General features: G+C 60.0%; 1 protein-coding gene across 3 annotated transcripts in view; it reads right to left on the bottom strand.

The window, feature by feature from the left end:
- Mllt1 (MLLT1 super elongation complex subunit) overlaps positions 1-14,935 on the bottom strand; it is a 45,820-nt gene extending 30,885 nt beyond the window's left edge. For 2 of the 3 annotated variants that reach the window (XM_063228758.1, XM_063228760.1), the window contains exons 1-3: positions 14,722-14,935; positions 6,759-6,866; positions 6,346-6,526 (exon numbers count right to left, since the gene is read on the bottom strand). In XM_063228758.1, the coding sequence (XP_063084828.1) occupies positions 6,346-6,526; positions 6,759-6,866; positions 14,722-14,733 (301 nt within the window). In that variant the 5' untranslated portion in view covers positions 14,734-14,935. The remainder of the gene's footprint in view (positions 1-6,345; positions 6,527-6,758; positions 6,867-14,721) is intronic. The other variant, XM_063228759.1, reaches the window with a different exon arrangement.

The raw sequence follows: 14,935 nt of genomic DNA, 5'->3' as shown, positions 1-14,935 counted from the left end.
GGGACCAGGCCGCCCACACTTCACCCACGGACCTGCTTCCTCCTCTTCCACAGCTCACCTGTCACCAGGTACAGTCACATCACACACTACGCGGCAATCCGGAGTGGCCCAGCTCCTTCCTGGGCAGCTTTGGGCCAGGAAGCCAGAGCAATGGACGGCGCGAAGCGCAAGTCTAACTGCCCGTGGCTCTGCTGTCCACAGTGAGCTGCTCAGTCCCTTCCAGCCCCCTCCCCGACAGGCCCAGGTCCCAGGCCAGGCTGGTCACAGCTTACTGCCCCCAGCACCCCTGCCTGGGTGCAGGGCTCTGCAGAGCTCCCTGGTCCGCCCGCAGGCACTGTCTCCCTCACTGCTACGCCCAGGGGCCTGCCAAGTGCAGCTGGGCCAGGCCACATGCTGTGCCTCTGCCGGTCGGCCCAGGCCAGCCCGGTCCCTTCCACAGGCCCTGCAGTCTGTGAAGGCAGCCAGCCAGGAAGTGAGGGCACTCAGCTGCAGAACAGCTGAGCAGCTCCAGCCCTGGACAGCTGTACTCTGCTCTTGGGGCCCAGGTGCAGCGCAGGCTGGACATTCTCTGGGCATCCAGGTCCAGGTTACCTGACGGGCACCTGGTTAAGGCAGCAAAAGGGACCCAGGAAAGGGGGAAGGGAGGAGCCCAATCCCATGCCCATGTGTGGCACAGCATCCCATCTCAGCCAGCCATGAAGACCCACAGCAGGGCCACCTCCCAGCAGGGGCAGGCAGGGGTCCCTCTGACACCCAGGTCACTTGCTTCTGCTGAGGGCAGACACCTTTCCAAATCTGAGTATCACATCTTTCCTCGCCCTGCCCAACACACTACACATCCCCACAGGGACACGAGCTTCCTGAGAGCTCAGCCTCTCCCGAGAGCCCGTGCGTGCAGCCACACTCCAGAGGGCGGCCTTGCCGCATCACCGGCTCACCCACAGCTGAGTCGAGATGATGTGAGACCCAGGCAGCTGTGGAGAGGAGGCAGGAGACGCAGGTGGTCAGGGACCTCCCAGAAGCAGGGCGGTTGAGGGAACAGGGCCCCTCCGGTGCCAGCACTACAGGAGGCCTGGGTGCTGGCGCTCCAGGACAGGGAGAAGACGAGAAGCTGGAGGTGGGAGGGGAGGCGGACGCAGGAGCCACAGCACACCGCGGCCGAGGGCTCCTCCCTCAGGGCACAGCACTGTCCTGGCTGGGGATGGAATCGGCAGCCGTGTCCGCACAGTGAACATGCTCCCGTCACTGCGTGGACACAGCCTCAGGCTAGCGCACGGTGTGCGAGCGGATCTCAGGAAAGGAATTACGGTTAGGAAAACACGACTGGAAGGCTACAGCCGGACACCAGCCCTGAGGGCCCCACCTTGCGCTGCCCACCCCTCCTGGCAGGGCAGACACCAGCGGCTCCCCAGTCCTGAGAGGGGAGCTGTCCACAGACACAAATGCTCCAGCATAGACAAGGGAGAGCAAATCCCTCCCCAGCAGGAAATGTGGAGGCCGAGTTAACAGAACCGACCCTGCCACAGTGCTCAGAGAGAGCCCACCTGAGGGAAGAGCCAAGGACACGGGAAAGCCTTAAAGAAAAGCCGGGCGACCAGGGGGCCTGCCTGTCATCCCAGACTCCGGAGGCTGAAGTGGGAGGACTGCAGGATCCAGCCAAGCCTGGGCAGCTCACAAGACCCCCTCTCAAAGTAAAATTTTAAAAGGGGATGCAGCTCAGCAGCCCTGGCAAGCGCAGGGTGCTGAGTTAGACTCCCAGTACAACAACAACAACAACAAGGCAGAGGACACAGCTCAGGACACAAAAGCTACGGCTTGAATCCCTACTACTGTAAAAACAGACAGAGGTGCAGAAATAATGGACGGACAGACTGACTGCTGTAGTTTAACTCAGGAGTCAGCACTTTACACACACGAGGCCCTGGATTCCATCCTGGTGCTAAAACATTAAAAATAAAACCTAAATAAATAAGCACCATCCAAAGTCAATGCCCTAAGAACCCAGGAGGTACAGCCAACAAATCAAAGACTAAAGAATAGGAATGGTCGGGCGTGGTGGCTCACACCTGTCATCCCAGCACTCGGGAGGCTGAGGCAGGAGGATCGTTGCAAGTTTGAGACCAGCCTGGGCTACACAGTGAGCTCAAGGCCGGCCTGAGCTGCATAGCGAGACCCTGTCTCAAAAAGACAAAAAAAAAAAAAAAAAGAGAATAAGAATGGACTCAGTATCACAGTACATACAGTTTTTAAATTCAATGGAACAGGGGCCTGGGGATTTAGCTCAGCGGCATAAGCGCCTGCCTTGCAAGCAGGCAGTCGTGAGTTCGATCCCCGGTACCGATAAAAAGGAAAAAGACAAAAAAAAAAAAAAAAAAAAAAAAAAAAAAAAAATTCAATGGAACAGGTAGAAACCAAAATCTCCCAGACAGTGTGCCAGAGCCGGGCACGGCGTGCCCTCCTGCAATCCCAGCACTGTGGGAAGCTGAGGCAGGATGGCAAATTCAAGACTGACTCCGGCAACTTACCAACAATTAGTCTTGAAATAAAAAATAAAAAGGGCTGGGGACCCTAAGGCTCTGGGTTCACTGTGCAGACACACACACACACACACACACACACACACACACACACACACACCCGAGACCTGAGGCCAGGAATGGCAGCACATGCCCGTCATCCCAGAACTTGGGAGGCTTGAGGCAGGATTACTGAGTTCAAAGTCAGCAAGAGCTACACAGCACATTTCAGGCTGGCCTGTAACACAGGGCAAGATCCTACCTCAGGAAACTAAAAACCCCACTGAGGCACGAACAAATGCCTGGGACTCAGTGATGCAGCTGGCACAGCTACCACGCGGCGTGGCTCTCCTGCCAGCTCGGGACTGCTCACGGCCACCTTACAAGCACACACAGGTCGGCTCACTGCACAAGTGATGATACTTAGGTCAAGTAAAGCATCCCAGAAAGAGCGAACCGAAACAACGCACAGACGAAGGAAACTGAGCCGCGATGTCACAAGACACACGGAGCAACGCAACCCGCAGCCGCGGTGCTGCCTGCAGCACCCCGAGCGAGCGCTGCAGGACCAGCACAGCCCTCCCCAGAGCGAGGCCCGGCTGCCCCAGACCTCTCAGGGCCGATGAAGCGACACCCCGGAGGCCTCTACCCAGAGTGTGGCCCAACCCAGCTGGAGCTGGCAGGCAGGGGTGGTGGCAGATGCCAGCCGCTGCGGCTTGGAGGGCCTGGCTGCCCACGCAGCTCTTAGATTTCTCGAGTAATTAACCTCCGGGGAGAGCACTTGAGAAACCGCTCTATTACAGGAGAAAATAAACCAAAACAAAGGGGAATGAACAAATCCCCCAGGAACGCGGTGAGGAAAAGGCCCAGGGCACTCAAGGCACACAAGGCAGGCTGCAGCCAGTCCTGATTACGGGGGAGGTGGAGGGGTGGGGTGGCACGCAATGCTCAGGGGTAAAAGGAAAAGCCACCTGCTCCACAGAATAAATGATGCAGATGCGAAGCAAAAACACACACAGGGTGAAGATCACAGGCTGCAACCTCGTCTGACCTTGAGATGACCTTCAGCAGTCTCATCAAGTGGTCTAGGATTCGGGGTGCAGGACACAGAGGGGAGGGAAGACGCCCGCAGCCCACCGGGCTTGGGTTAGGCCCAGAACGACAGGGGGGATCAGGAAGGCAGCACACAAGGCTCCCAGGAGGAAGAGCCCTCCAGTCCCGCCACAGCACCTCCTGAGCACCTATCCTGGCGGGCAAGGGACTCAGCAGCAAACAAAACAGGTGCACGCCCTGCGCGGGGCTGCGGGAGAGAAACACCTGACGCGCGACGGTGCCAACAGGAAGCATAAGGGACCACAGCAGCAGGAGCCGAAGCAGCGGCACCTTAGACCCAGAGCCAGGGCACGTCCCCAGAGCACGCGACGCAGGGCTCTTCTTGGAGGTCTGCAGGTGAGCAGGTCTGCTCATCCGACAGAGCCCCGGAGGAGCTGGAGGTGCAGCCAGGGCACGGCACACACTCAGGGTACACGCAAGGCCCTGGGTTCCATCCCCAGGACCAGGACCAGGACCAGGACCAAACAAAAGACAAAGACACAAACCAACACAGAAGCAAATCAGCAATTTACTCAGGAGAGGTGGCGCACACCGGTCACCCAGCAGCACTCTGGGAGGCTGAGGTGGGAGGGTAACAAGTCCGAGCCCAGCGGGAGCATTTCAGTGAGACCCTGCCTCAAGAAATAAAAGGTTGCTGGATGTACCTCAGCACACCCTCAATCCCCAGTGCAAAAAGAAAAAAAGTTGGGATGTTGCTGGGAAAATGCGAGTAGTGGGGGATAATGCTCAACCTTTCAAATGAATCCAGAAACAGGATTTCACCACCTGCTGTTCAGCATGCATTCCAATCTGCCCTGGGAGAGCAAACTGGGCACTCAGTCTCTGACACCGCTGGGAGCTGCGGCACCGCCGAGTAACAGCGGAGGAGCCCGGTAGGGCTCTGACCTCTACGGTGGACCAGGCAGAGCTTCGCCACGCACAGGGTGGGCCTCATGGTCACCACACAACACACTCGGGGAGCCGAGAGCTTAGCTAGCTGTGCATGTGACAAACGGGGTATTTGCTCTGTGACGTGTGTGATGAACCGGGCAGGTCACTCCGAGATGCCTGCTGAGCTGGGGGGTCACTCTGCAGCATGCACGCTGGACGGGCGATCAGCCCGAGGTTCACCCCGCTATGCAGTTGGAGCAGCTGCCTGGGCTCCTACGGGACTACGGGAGAGTGGCCCTCGAGCACCACCCCATCGTTCAAGGGCTCAGAGCTCAGAACCTACAGGTTCCGGTGCCCTCACCCAGGTCACTGGGCCGCTGTTGCCCCATTGCCATGTCTGAGTCACAGGGATCCCAAGAGGCCCCAGGTGCAGGGCTACCCCAGGAGCACAGGCCTGGAGCCAAAAGTGGAGGACAGCAGGTGACTGCTGGTCCGATTTCGAGGAGCTGCTGGGTTGCTGCCATGGTGCGGACAGGATGAACGGCTTCGGCCTCTTGGTGGGTGGGTGTCGTCACCAGGACCCGTGCCCATGCTGTTAAGACAGGCAGAAGGGCAGAGCACAGCCCAGTGGGAAGGCACCATGCTGGCTGGGCTGCCAGTGCCTCACGAGGACCTGCCACTCCTAAGAGTCTTCAGAAAGGCAGGGAAGGGATGAAGGTGGGGGCTCAGGGAGGACAGGTGAGGAAGCCAACAGCTCGCACCTGCTGCCACCAGTCCCAGGAGGACAGCCCTGCAAAGGCACGGATTCTGTGTCTGTGATGCATGTCAGCTTCACTCAAGCAAAGCTCTGGCTCGGAAGCTACTTGGGCAGCCACTGACCCTCACACACCAGGTGGGGCGTCTGCAGCCAGCAAGAGCTCTCCCCTACCTCCCCAAACCTCTTGGCTGTGGAAGGATCCCCCTTCTGCTAAGGCACCTCAATCCGGGCCATAGTGCTGCCGGGGCAGTGGCACACACCTGTCATCCCACTACACAGGGCCTGGCAAGCTCCAGGCCTCCTGGGGTGACTCGGGGACACCCGCTAACAGGGCTGGAGACAGAGTGCAGAGGTAGAGCACTTGCTGGGCATGTGGGAGTCCTGCGTAGGAGGGAGAGAAAAAGGAAGGGAGGGCAGGAGGTGGCATAGCGTGGGCAAGAGAGAGGGAGGAAGGAAAGGAGGAGAAAGGTGTGCTGGCTTCCTGGGCCGGATGGGTACCGCTCCCTGGTGAGCACTTGCCAGGCGAGTGTCAGCCCCTCAGTCCTAGCCCCAGCACTGCAGGCAGAAAGCGCGAAGGGAAGGCCTGGACCCTGCGCGACACCAGACCTCGAGCTCCAGCCTGGTACTCGGCCCCGAGGGGTCAGGAGAGCCCCTGACCTCGGCTCCAAATCCCCACCAGTCCCTTCCCTGGGTGGGGGGGGCCCGGGTGAGTCCACCTGGTCTCCCAGGAAGCCCAGGGCCATGGAGGAGACCTGCAGGGTGCTGGGGCTCATCAAGCAGCAGCTGACAGTGACACAGGGGCGGGAGCCATGAGAGACACCAGACCCTGGTGACAGGCCCGGTTCGTTCTGCCCAAATGCTACGAGTCCTCAGCATAGCGTCTGGCAGGCCCCGTGCCTGTCTCCGGACTACACACAGCCGGCTCTGGTCACCCCACCCCTGGCCACTGGCCCCTCTAGCAGCAGCTCTGCATGGCGATACAGGCCCGCGGTGGCCCTGACAGCTGGAGAAGGAGGAAGGGCGCGGGACTGGCCGCATCACAGACCGGCTGGCATCACAGAGTGGTGGGCACGAGGCAGGGCCACTCACCTCGCTTGGGCTTGGGGAAGCTGTCATGCAGCCGGAAGATCACCTTCTCCACGAAGTGCTGGATCTCGCACTGCTCGGGGCCGCGGACAAACACCATCCAGTCGTGGGTGAAGCCCTCCGTGGTGGGCTTCTTGCGCAGCTGAGCACGGTGCCCCAGCTCTAACTTGACCTGCACAGTGCACTGCGGGGAGAGAGGAGGGACGGGTCAGGGGGAGCCCCAGGCAGGGCTCTGGGCAGAGTCAGGGGGACCACGGAGTGAGGGGCCCACAGAAGACCCGGGTGCACTGGCCTCTCCACAGCTGCTCCTCCCCTGGACAGCCCACTCACCAAGCACCCCGAATGTCACCTCTGCAGGGAAGCCATCCCTGGCCCCCAAGAGAAGCACCCCCTACCCCCGATGCCCCGCATCGCACCCTGATCCTTTCAGCACTTCCACTACAGGAAACCATCTTGCTGACCGCGGGCCGACGACCTGCTCCCCACGGAGATGGAGATGTCACCAAGGATGGCCGTGCCCCAGCCTGCAACACCGCGGAGGGGTCACTGAGGCTCTAAGAGCAGCTGCTTGCCTGGAGGACCAGGGCTGTGGAGACAAGGGCCGCCCTTGGACCCTGCCACCCACTCCCAAGGCACTGTGAGGCGCCCACGTCTACTCCATGCGCGCAGGGCACAGAGCAGGGCACTTCCCACCCCCAAGTCATCAGCAACGATGTGCCCCCAGTGGGAAAGCAACAGCCAGCACTCGGCCCCCAACGGGCCCAGGTGACCCTGCAGCCTCCGCCATGCGGGAATCTAACACTGTGCCAACTCGGAGAGCAGCCGAGGCCAGTTCCTCTCCACCGAGCACAAGGCCGCAGTCTTCAAGGCACCCTTCACACTTCGGGCAGCCAAAGCCACGGATGGGGAACCTGCTGTACACAGCCACTCTGCTTTGGGAAAACCTCCCGACTTTATTAATAGACACATCCCTGATACCAAGTATCAAATACGCAAGTGTCACAGAAGGATGCTGGCCAAGTGGACACTCGTCTCTAAGTGCCAGATAAGCAGGCGGCGGCGGCGGCCAGGGCCCGAGTGCCACACTGTCAGGGTGACTCCCCCAGCTGGGCCCGCCCTCAGCTCGCTCTGTGCCTTCCAGCCTCCGCCCTCCCTCAGCCTGCTGGGCCAGTGGGGGGCACCCTGCTCCCAAGGTGCCAGGAACAAGCACAGGCCCTGCACACCCCGCCTTCACGCCAGTGCCACTCCTTCAAAGTCAGGACACACCCATCACCCACACCCACGTGCATGATTTCTGCTGAGGGCTTCCCTCCCCGCACATGCGTGCATCCGTGCGTGCACACGCACACGCACACACCCAGGCATGCTCCCTCTCAGAGGCTGCTGCTCAGCTGGCAGTGTCTCAGGGCCCAGCGCTAAGCAAACAGGAAACACCCCGCCCCACGTCCCAGCTCGGTGCCCACTCCTGCTCGGCGGCCTGAGGGCCCCAGGCTCCCTTCTCCGAGGGGAAAGTTCCACGGCGCCTCCAGCCGGCGGGTAGGGCCGGCTACTCCCAAGGGGCCGTTCTGGCTGCCTCACAGGACGCCAGTCATCCCTGAAGCTCATGGCCAACACCCTGCACCTCTCGACTTGTCCCGGTGCCTGGGCTCTTTCCTGCCACTCCCCCCCATGACCTTGTGGTGCTCTGCTTGGAAGCACTGGACACAGCCCTCACAAACACTGCACCCACTTAACCGGGGCACCCTCAAGCTACACCCTCTGGGGATGGCTTTCCAGGAGGGAAGAGCTGCTGGCAGAGGAGGATGGGAGGCTCTAGCATGTGATGACCAGAAGGAGGCTTGGCCAAGTATAAGACACAGGGCAGGGGGCTGGGGATTTAGCTCAGTGGCATAAGTTTTTGCCTGGCAAGTGTGAGGTTGTGAGTTCGATCCCCAGTACAGCAAAAAAGAAAAAAAAAAAAAAAAAAAAAAAAAGACACAGGGCAATTTTTCCACTTCAAATTAAAAAAAAAAAAAACAGGTGCATGGTTAAGTATATGCAAATCATTATCAATTTAAAATTTACTTTAAAACAGAGGATGGGATGAAGTAGCTCCCCTGGCCCAGAATGATGGCCCTTTGGAGCTCCTGCTGTCTGACTAGCAACCCTGAAAGGAGAGGTGGGGACTGGTATGGGTGTCCAAGTCAGCCACGAGAACAGGAACGGACCATAGTGCACAGTGTACCGGTACAAGGATCCAAGTCCCCGTCCCCCAGCAATCCGCACAGTCCAAGCTATTGGCAGAGGGAAGAAGCAAACCGGCGGACCCAAGCTCCAAACCAGCCAGGGCAACTTAGCAAGACTCTGACTCAAAACTGAAATAGAAAGGACTGGGGACGTTGCTCACTAGTAGAGCGCCTCAGGTCCCATCCCCTGCACCACTAAAGAAAACAAAAGCACACGGAGCCAGCGGCCTGCTGGTGGGCAGAGGGAGAGCGGAAGGAGAAGGCCTGGAGCCCGAGGGAGAACCAGCCGGGCCCAGCAGGGAGCAGGCCCAGCAGGGGGAGCAGGCCCAGCAGGGAGCGGGCTCCGGGCTCCAAGACCACCTGGCAGCGGTGGCAGGCACGGTGAGGAGGAGGCAAAGAGGTGGCTAACTCACACAGCCTGCCCCGAGGGAACACACAGGGGGAAGGTCCACAAGAGCCAGAGCCAAGGACCTCAGGGCCACGCCGCACACCATCTGAGGGGCGCTTCCGGTGGACAACCACCAAACACAAAGCCACAACACCACTTCCAGGCTCCCCAGCCTCCTCCACACTACACCTGTCAGCCCCGCCTTTCTGTCCCGAGCCAACCCCAAAAGCTCTCCTGCCTCCTCCGGCGCGGTGGCACAGGCCTGCAATCCCAGCACCCAGGAGGCTGAGGCAGGAGGGCTGCTGTTAGATGCCACTCTGAACCACAGAGTGATAAGAAATTGTAAGTGGATAAAGGATACAAGGAACCTAAAAAAAAGAACAAGAAGGAAAAAAAGAGAAACTAAAAACCAGAACAGCTCCCCTCCTGCTTCCCTGGAGTTTATTCTGCAGAAGGAGACGGCCTCCCTGGAGCACGTTACTCGCCAGGCTGGCTGCTCGGCCCTCGGCCGCCTGCCCGGCATTTTGGACAACACAGAACTGCTACTCAGGGCAAGCGCTGAGATGCCAAGAGAATGGAGACCAGGGCTCCACTGCAGAGGGTGGGAACGGAGGCACCGAAGCTGTGCGGTGGAGGCCAAAGTAAACAGGAAGGTGCCAGGCAGCAACGGGCAATCTCTGCAGCTAGGAGGCCGTGCCCAAAGCACGGCCTGGTGACATCTATGCCCCAGAGGCTGGCGCCAAGGGCACCCCGAAAGCCCTGCAGGGCATAGTGAGCCGCAGGCTCGGCTGACGGAGTGGAGGATACCAGCCTGACCCTGGACATGCCAGACACGCTGTGCTCCAGGGCGCAGCCCACCTCTGGGGCGCTGCAAACGGCTGAGAAGTGCCCTGGGAGGGTAGCACAGACTCTGCCTGCACCCTGCCTAGGAAAGGAGCCACTGACTCAGGAAGACAATCGAGCTGTGATAACTGGAGCCCAGGGCGAAGCTGAGCCCTGGCCAACCTCTGTGCCGTGTCACGTCAGGATCCCTTACAAGCACAGGGCAGCCGACCCACAGCCCAGGCTCACGCCTCCTCCCTCCTCTGCTCTACTCGGGCGCCCTCCCCAGCCACCAAACCAGGAGCTGCTTCTCCAGAAGGGCCCCTGGCTCTGAGGCTAGCTGTGCAGACACTCAGCTGGGGACCCCCGGAACCATGAGCCATCCTCAAAACCAGCCCACAGGGGCTCTTGCTGCTGCTGGGAGGCCGCACTGCGGGCACCCCAGAAGGGCTGGCTGGCTGGCTGCATGCGTGGTGGGCAGGGTGACCCCCACTTCTCTGCATAGCTGGAGGTCACTTTGCTGCTGCCCACTCCCCAATACAAGCCCCAAATGAAGGGAAGTATTCCATGCCTACGGAAAGTAATAACCACCTTTCTTGAGAAAATCATCCACAAGTCAGTGACAGATGGGGCCCCAAGTGTCATCTGGGGACACTTAAACTTGGGCAGAAGCCTCGACTGGGCCACTGCCCTCAGTCCAGGCCAGCTGGCAGAAGGCACACAGAACACAGGGCCAGAATCCTGAATCTGGCATTTAGGCAAACACATAGAGGGGGGCTTCCCAGACTCGTCTGCTTGCAGAGGTGGCAACTGTCTCCGTATAGGGCCTGCACTGGCCTCGCCTGGCTGAGGCACGCAGCACTGCTCGATTCCAAGCCTTCCTCTGGGCCACCTGGTGTCCCTGGAGACCTCCCATAAGCTGAGGCCACAGATGCCAGGGCTTTAGCAGGTAGTTTACCTGTAAGAGTCCCGCACATTTTCTGGTGGGAATTCGCCCCACAAATGCCCTCGCCTCTGGGGACTCGCACTTTGCCAAGTGGTGTAATTATACCTAGAGTCTGGCTTCTGTGCCGTGTTCCCTGTGACATAATGACTCCCGCCCCTCACGAGCACTCAGTCTTGCTCCTCAGCCTCAGCTGGCTGAAAAGTCCTGCTGGACAGAGCGTGGCTCCACGCGCACACAGCTGGGCAGTTCCTCCAGGTGACCAAAGCGATCCCAGGGGAGGATGCTCTGCAGAACTTGCTCCCTCGAGGTGCAGGCAGGGGCTCTCACTTAGGGACAGCCACTGAATTAGACCAGAAGGGGAGCCAAGGGAACAGGTGCCCTGCCTGCCTGGAAGGCGGGGACAAAGCCAGAGGGCCAGCACTGCTCACTGGCAGCTGCACGGGGCCCCAGACCTCAACCATGGTACACAGGGGCCAGCAGCCACCTCTCCAGCCTTTCCTGGCGCCATCCACCCTCATTTTGCTGCCGCAGGGTACAAGGTTAATGGAAAGCGAGAAAGCAAGCAATAAAGTTCGCCCTAAAACACTGAGGGTCGGTGTCTAGACCTTGCGGATACGCACATTACCCACAACCCTTCACCACGAGGTCCCAGAGCCAGGGTATTTACACACAAGGTGCCACTGCAATCAACCATGGCCGGGTTTCTCTCAGCTTCCCTTGGGGAGTGAGGGAAGCAGGAGTCTTGGGGAAGAATTTTTAATGTGCACAAACCCATTCGAGGCATCTGTCACTTGGTCATACGGGCCTGGCTGCAAAGAGACCAGTTCCTACTCACTTTTATTTAGAGTGGAAAGCACAACCCAGCACTGGAGAGTGGGTGGACACTCAGGGAAAGAGGACGCGGGGTCTCTGTCCTCAACAATCTGACACTAGAAAACCTTTAGGACAGAAATATAGCTGCTCCCATGGTACCTGAAAGGAGTTTGGGGGAAATCCGTCACCCAGGCTTTGCAAGCTGCCCAACGGCTAGCTTTCCACCAAAGGGCTGGGGAAGGAGGAGATGTACAAAAGGAAGACTCCAAGTTGGATCTGAGCCACCCGGGGACATTCCTGGGCCTCAAGTTCCTCATCTATGAAATGGGTACTACTCACAGCCACCACCAGCAGACACAGCCTGTTCCCTAGCAAGAGCCCAGTCAAGGCAGTGGCTCCGAGTCAAGCTGTACTGGCCATTCGAGGGACAGTCCACTCAAGGGACAGGCTATACGAGGGACAGGCGTGAGGCAATCTTGAGCTTCCATCTCCTCAGCTGGCTGCCACCGTGTCAGAGGCCAGGTCATCCAAGGGGATGCTCCTTAAAAGGACTAAACCACCTAGCCACTGATAGCACTTCCCAGCTGGGGGAGGGGGTCTGGTCCCCAGTCACCTGCTGCCAGAACCCATCCCATCTTGCTGGCATCCACTCAGTCCTGTCCAAATCCTCACCCACAGGCTTCCCACCCAGACTGGGAGGTAAACTGCTCCTCCGGGCCCCAGCCCCAAAGTGAGCAGAGATCTCAGGCACCAGCCTGCCAAGGAAAACACAAATGCCACAGACAGCACGGGCACAGACGCGGGGTGGGGGAGTGGCCTGCACGTGGGGAGGGGTGGGGTGGGATGGGGTGGGAGTAGGGGAAGTCCACCGCCACACGGGAAATCCCGCTTCTCCGCTAGGCCTGAGAATCCTAGGGGAAGGTGAGCCCACAGGTAGAAAAGAGCATCAGAGCCTCCGGGAGCCAGCGTGCACCCAGGGGAAAACCGTGCCATTTGCTACTATAATGAGCCATTGATGGTTCTGGGGCCTCTCCAGGCAGGGGAGGAAGGTTCTACAGACTCAAAGCCTGCTCTGTGCACCCAGTAACTGTGGACACTCACAGCAACCCACCTACCTGGTCAGGGACACCTCATCTCCCCAAGGGACAGAGCCCCCAGGTTCTCCCTACCCACAAAACTTGGTGGTGAGAGGGAAACAAGCTTGGGGTGCTCGAACTCTTTCCTCTGGACCTCCGTGCTCTCAAGGACTGTGACCACAGGACCTTCTGTGCTGACGGAAATGCCAGCCACAAGGGGCTCTGGGTGGTAACTAAGTACTTAGAAGGTGGCCAGTGTGGCTGAATGACTGAATTTTTTTCATGTCACCTGGCTTAAGTTTCTAACAGCCACAGGTACTGGTGGCTGCATGCTGGGCAGTACAGACCGACCCAGGTCTCCACAGCCTATGTCACCTGAGTAGGGCCTTTCTCTGTGTCACTGACCCCAAATGCCCCATCTTCCCACCATCCCACTTATCTCAGTGACAGCTACCTAGACACCCAGAGCTCGGCCACATCACAGAGAAATGGCCTCAACTCTGAAGGCAAAGAGGACAGAGAACAAACCTGGTGCCTCTGTGGGAACAAAAGAGACTTTCCCAGGAGGGCCTTCACAGATGGCAGATGCCAAGAGGACGTTTCATTGCATTAACTCAACCCGGGGCAGAGGCAGCAAGCTCTGTTTTTTTGCAGGTTTGTGAAAACCTATCTCAGCTTTCCGCACCTCTCAAGACAAAGATCATACGCCAAAGACAGAAAGGAACCCCAGAAGCCCAGGTCACCTGCCTCAGTGATCCGGGGCCACTGGTGGGGGTGCAGCAGGCAGGTCCCTTGCCCCCTGCCCCGCCCCACTCCAGAAACCACACAGCCCCACAGCGCCTTACCAGGCAGAGCCGCCTCCATGGCGCCAGCAGCTAGGGACGCCCCAACCTGTCCTCACTCCCCGCAGAGAGTCTGGCTGCCACCCCCACAGGCCCACAGGGCCTGCCTCCCTGGCCTCAGGCCCCTGGAAGCCGGGACACAAGGAGAGGTGGAAGCAGCAACCCTAGGTTGGAGACAGCAGTGATGCTGGGTTTGAGTCAAAGGGGAAGGGGCTGGGGCGCTGCAGAAGGCACACAGCACTGTTCGGAGCAAGGAAGGCCTCAGGTCTGCAAGAATCTACAGGACTGACAATGGCTTGGCTTCCAGATCTGAGGGGGAGGCGCCAACAACTGCCAGCAGGAGGTGGGGATCCACCTTGGGTCCAGATTGAGGCTCTAAGATGCTGGGGAAGGGGAGCAGGCTACAAGATGAATCAGCTCAGAGAAGCAACAGTCCCTGGTCCTGGTCTCAGAGAAGAGGGTTGAAGAGATTAAAAAAAAGAGACAGTCCTCTGGTCCTGAGGTCTGAGAGAAAATGACCAGGGCCCTCAGAAGGGGCCCAGGGCAACAGTGGGTCCACAAGCCCAAGTCCGAAGGGAAGGGACACTCTATAGACAGGCCTGGGTCCTCGTAGCAAAGGACAGCAATTCGGGGCTCAGGGAGATGGGGACGCTCAGGTCGGAGAAAGAGCTGCTCAGGTAGGGGGAGGACGGCTCAGGACCAGGAAAGGGACTGGGGAAAGAGGGGTTACGGGGTGGCCTGGGTTGGCAGAGGGCCACAAGAAGGACTCCAACCTGAGCTAAAGCTCAAGACAGAACAGGCAGCAGGTTGGCGGTTTATGGAGTTTGAGGCGACCTGGGGTCCAGAGAGAAGGGAAACTAGGCCTGGCCACAGAACGACAAGGGGGAATCTCAGCCTGAATCTGGGGAGTAGAGGGGGCGCGGGGCTGGGCTGGAGTCCCCAGAGACGTCTGCGGGGACTCCGGGAGGAGCTGGGGAGTGCCCGGTGGCATCCTACGGGGTTCCGGGTCGAACTGGGGTCCCCAGGGCCATCCCGGTGAGCTCTGGATCGCACCGGGCTTCCCAGGCTCGTCCCGGGAGGCTCGGGGCCAGGCCGCGGTCCCCAGGGGGGCTGGGGGCGCGGATGGGGGAGGGGCGCCTCGCCCCACTTCGAGGCCGGGGAGAAACGGGCGCGCACAAAGCGGACGGGGAGGCCGGGGCCCAGCAGGCGGGCAGAGAGGGGAGGAGGGGGCGGGCGGGCTCGGCCGGGCGGCGCGGCCGCTCCTCACCTGATTGTCCATGGCTGGCGCCCCGCCCCGCCCCCGGGCCCCGCGTCTCTCGTCGCCGCCGCCGCCGCCGCCGCCGCTCAACGCAGCCCCGCCGCCCTCATTGTCAGGCGCCGCTACCGCCGCCGCTCCGGGCCGCCAGCCCGCCCGCCAGCCCCGCGGAACCGGAAACCACCGCCAGCCCGGGTCTCTCACCGACCGCGGGCCCCCGACGCCG

This window comes from Cavia porcellus, unplaced genomic scaffold (genome assembly GCF_034190915.1).
Source record: "Cavia porcellus strain 051 isolate PalLab524CR breed Dunkin Hartley unplaced genomic scaffold, mCavPor4.1 scaffold_17, whole genome shotgun sequence".
In the NCBI taxonomy this organism is placed as follows: domain Eukaryota; kingdom Metazoa; phylum Chordata; class Mammalia; order Rodentia; family Caviidae; genus Cavia; species Cavia porcellus.
The sequence above is the reverse complement of the archived record's forward strand: the minus strand, read 5'-3'. Positions and strand labels throughout refer to the sequence as shown.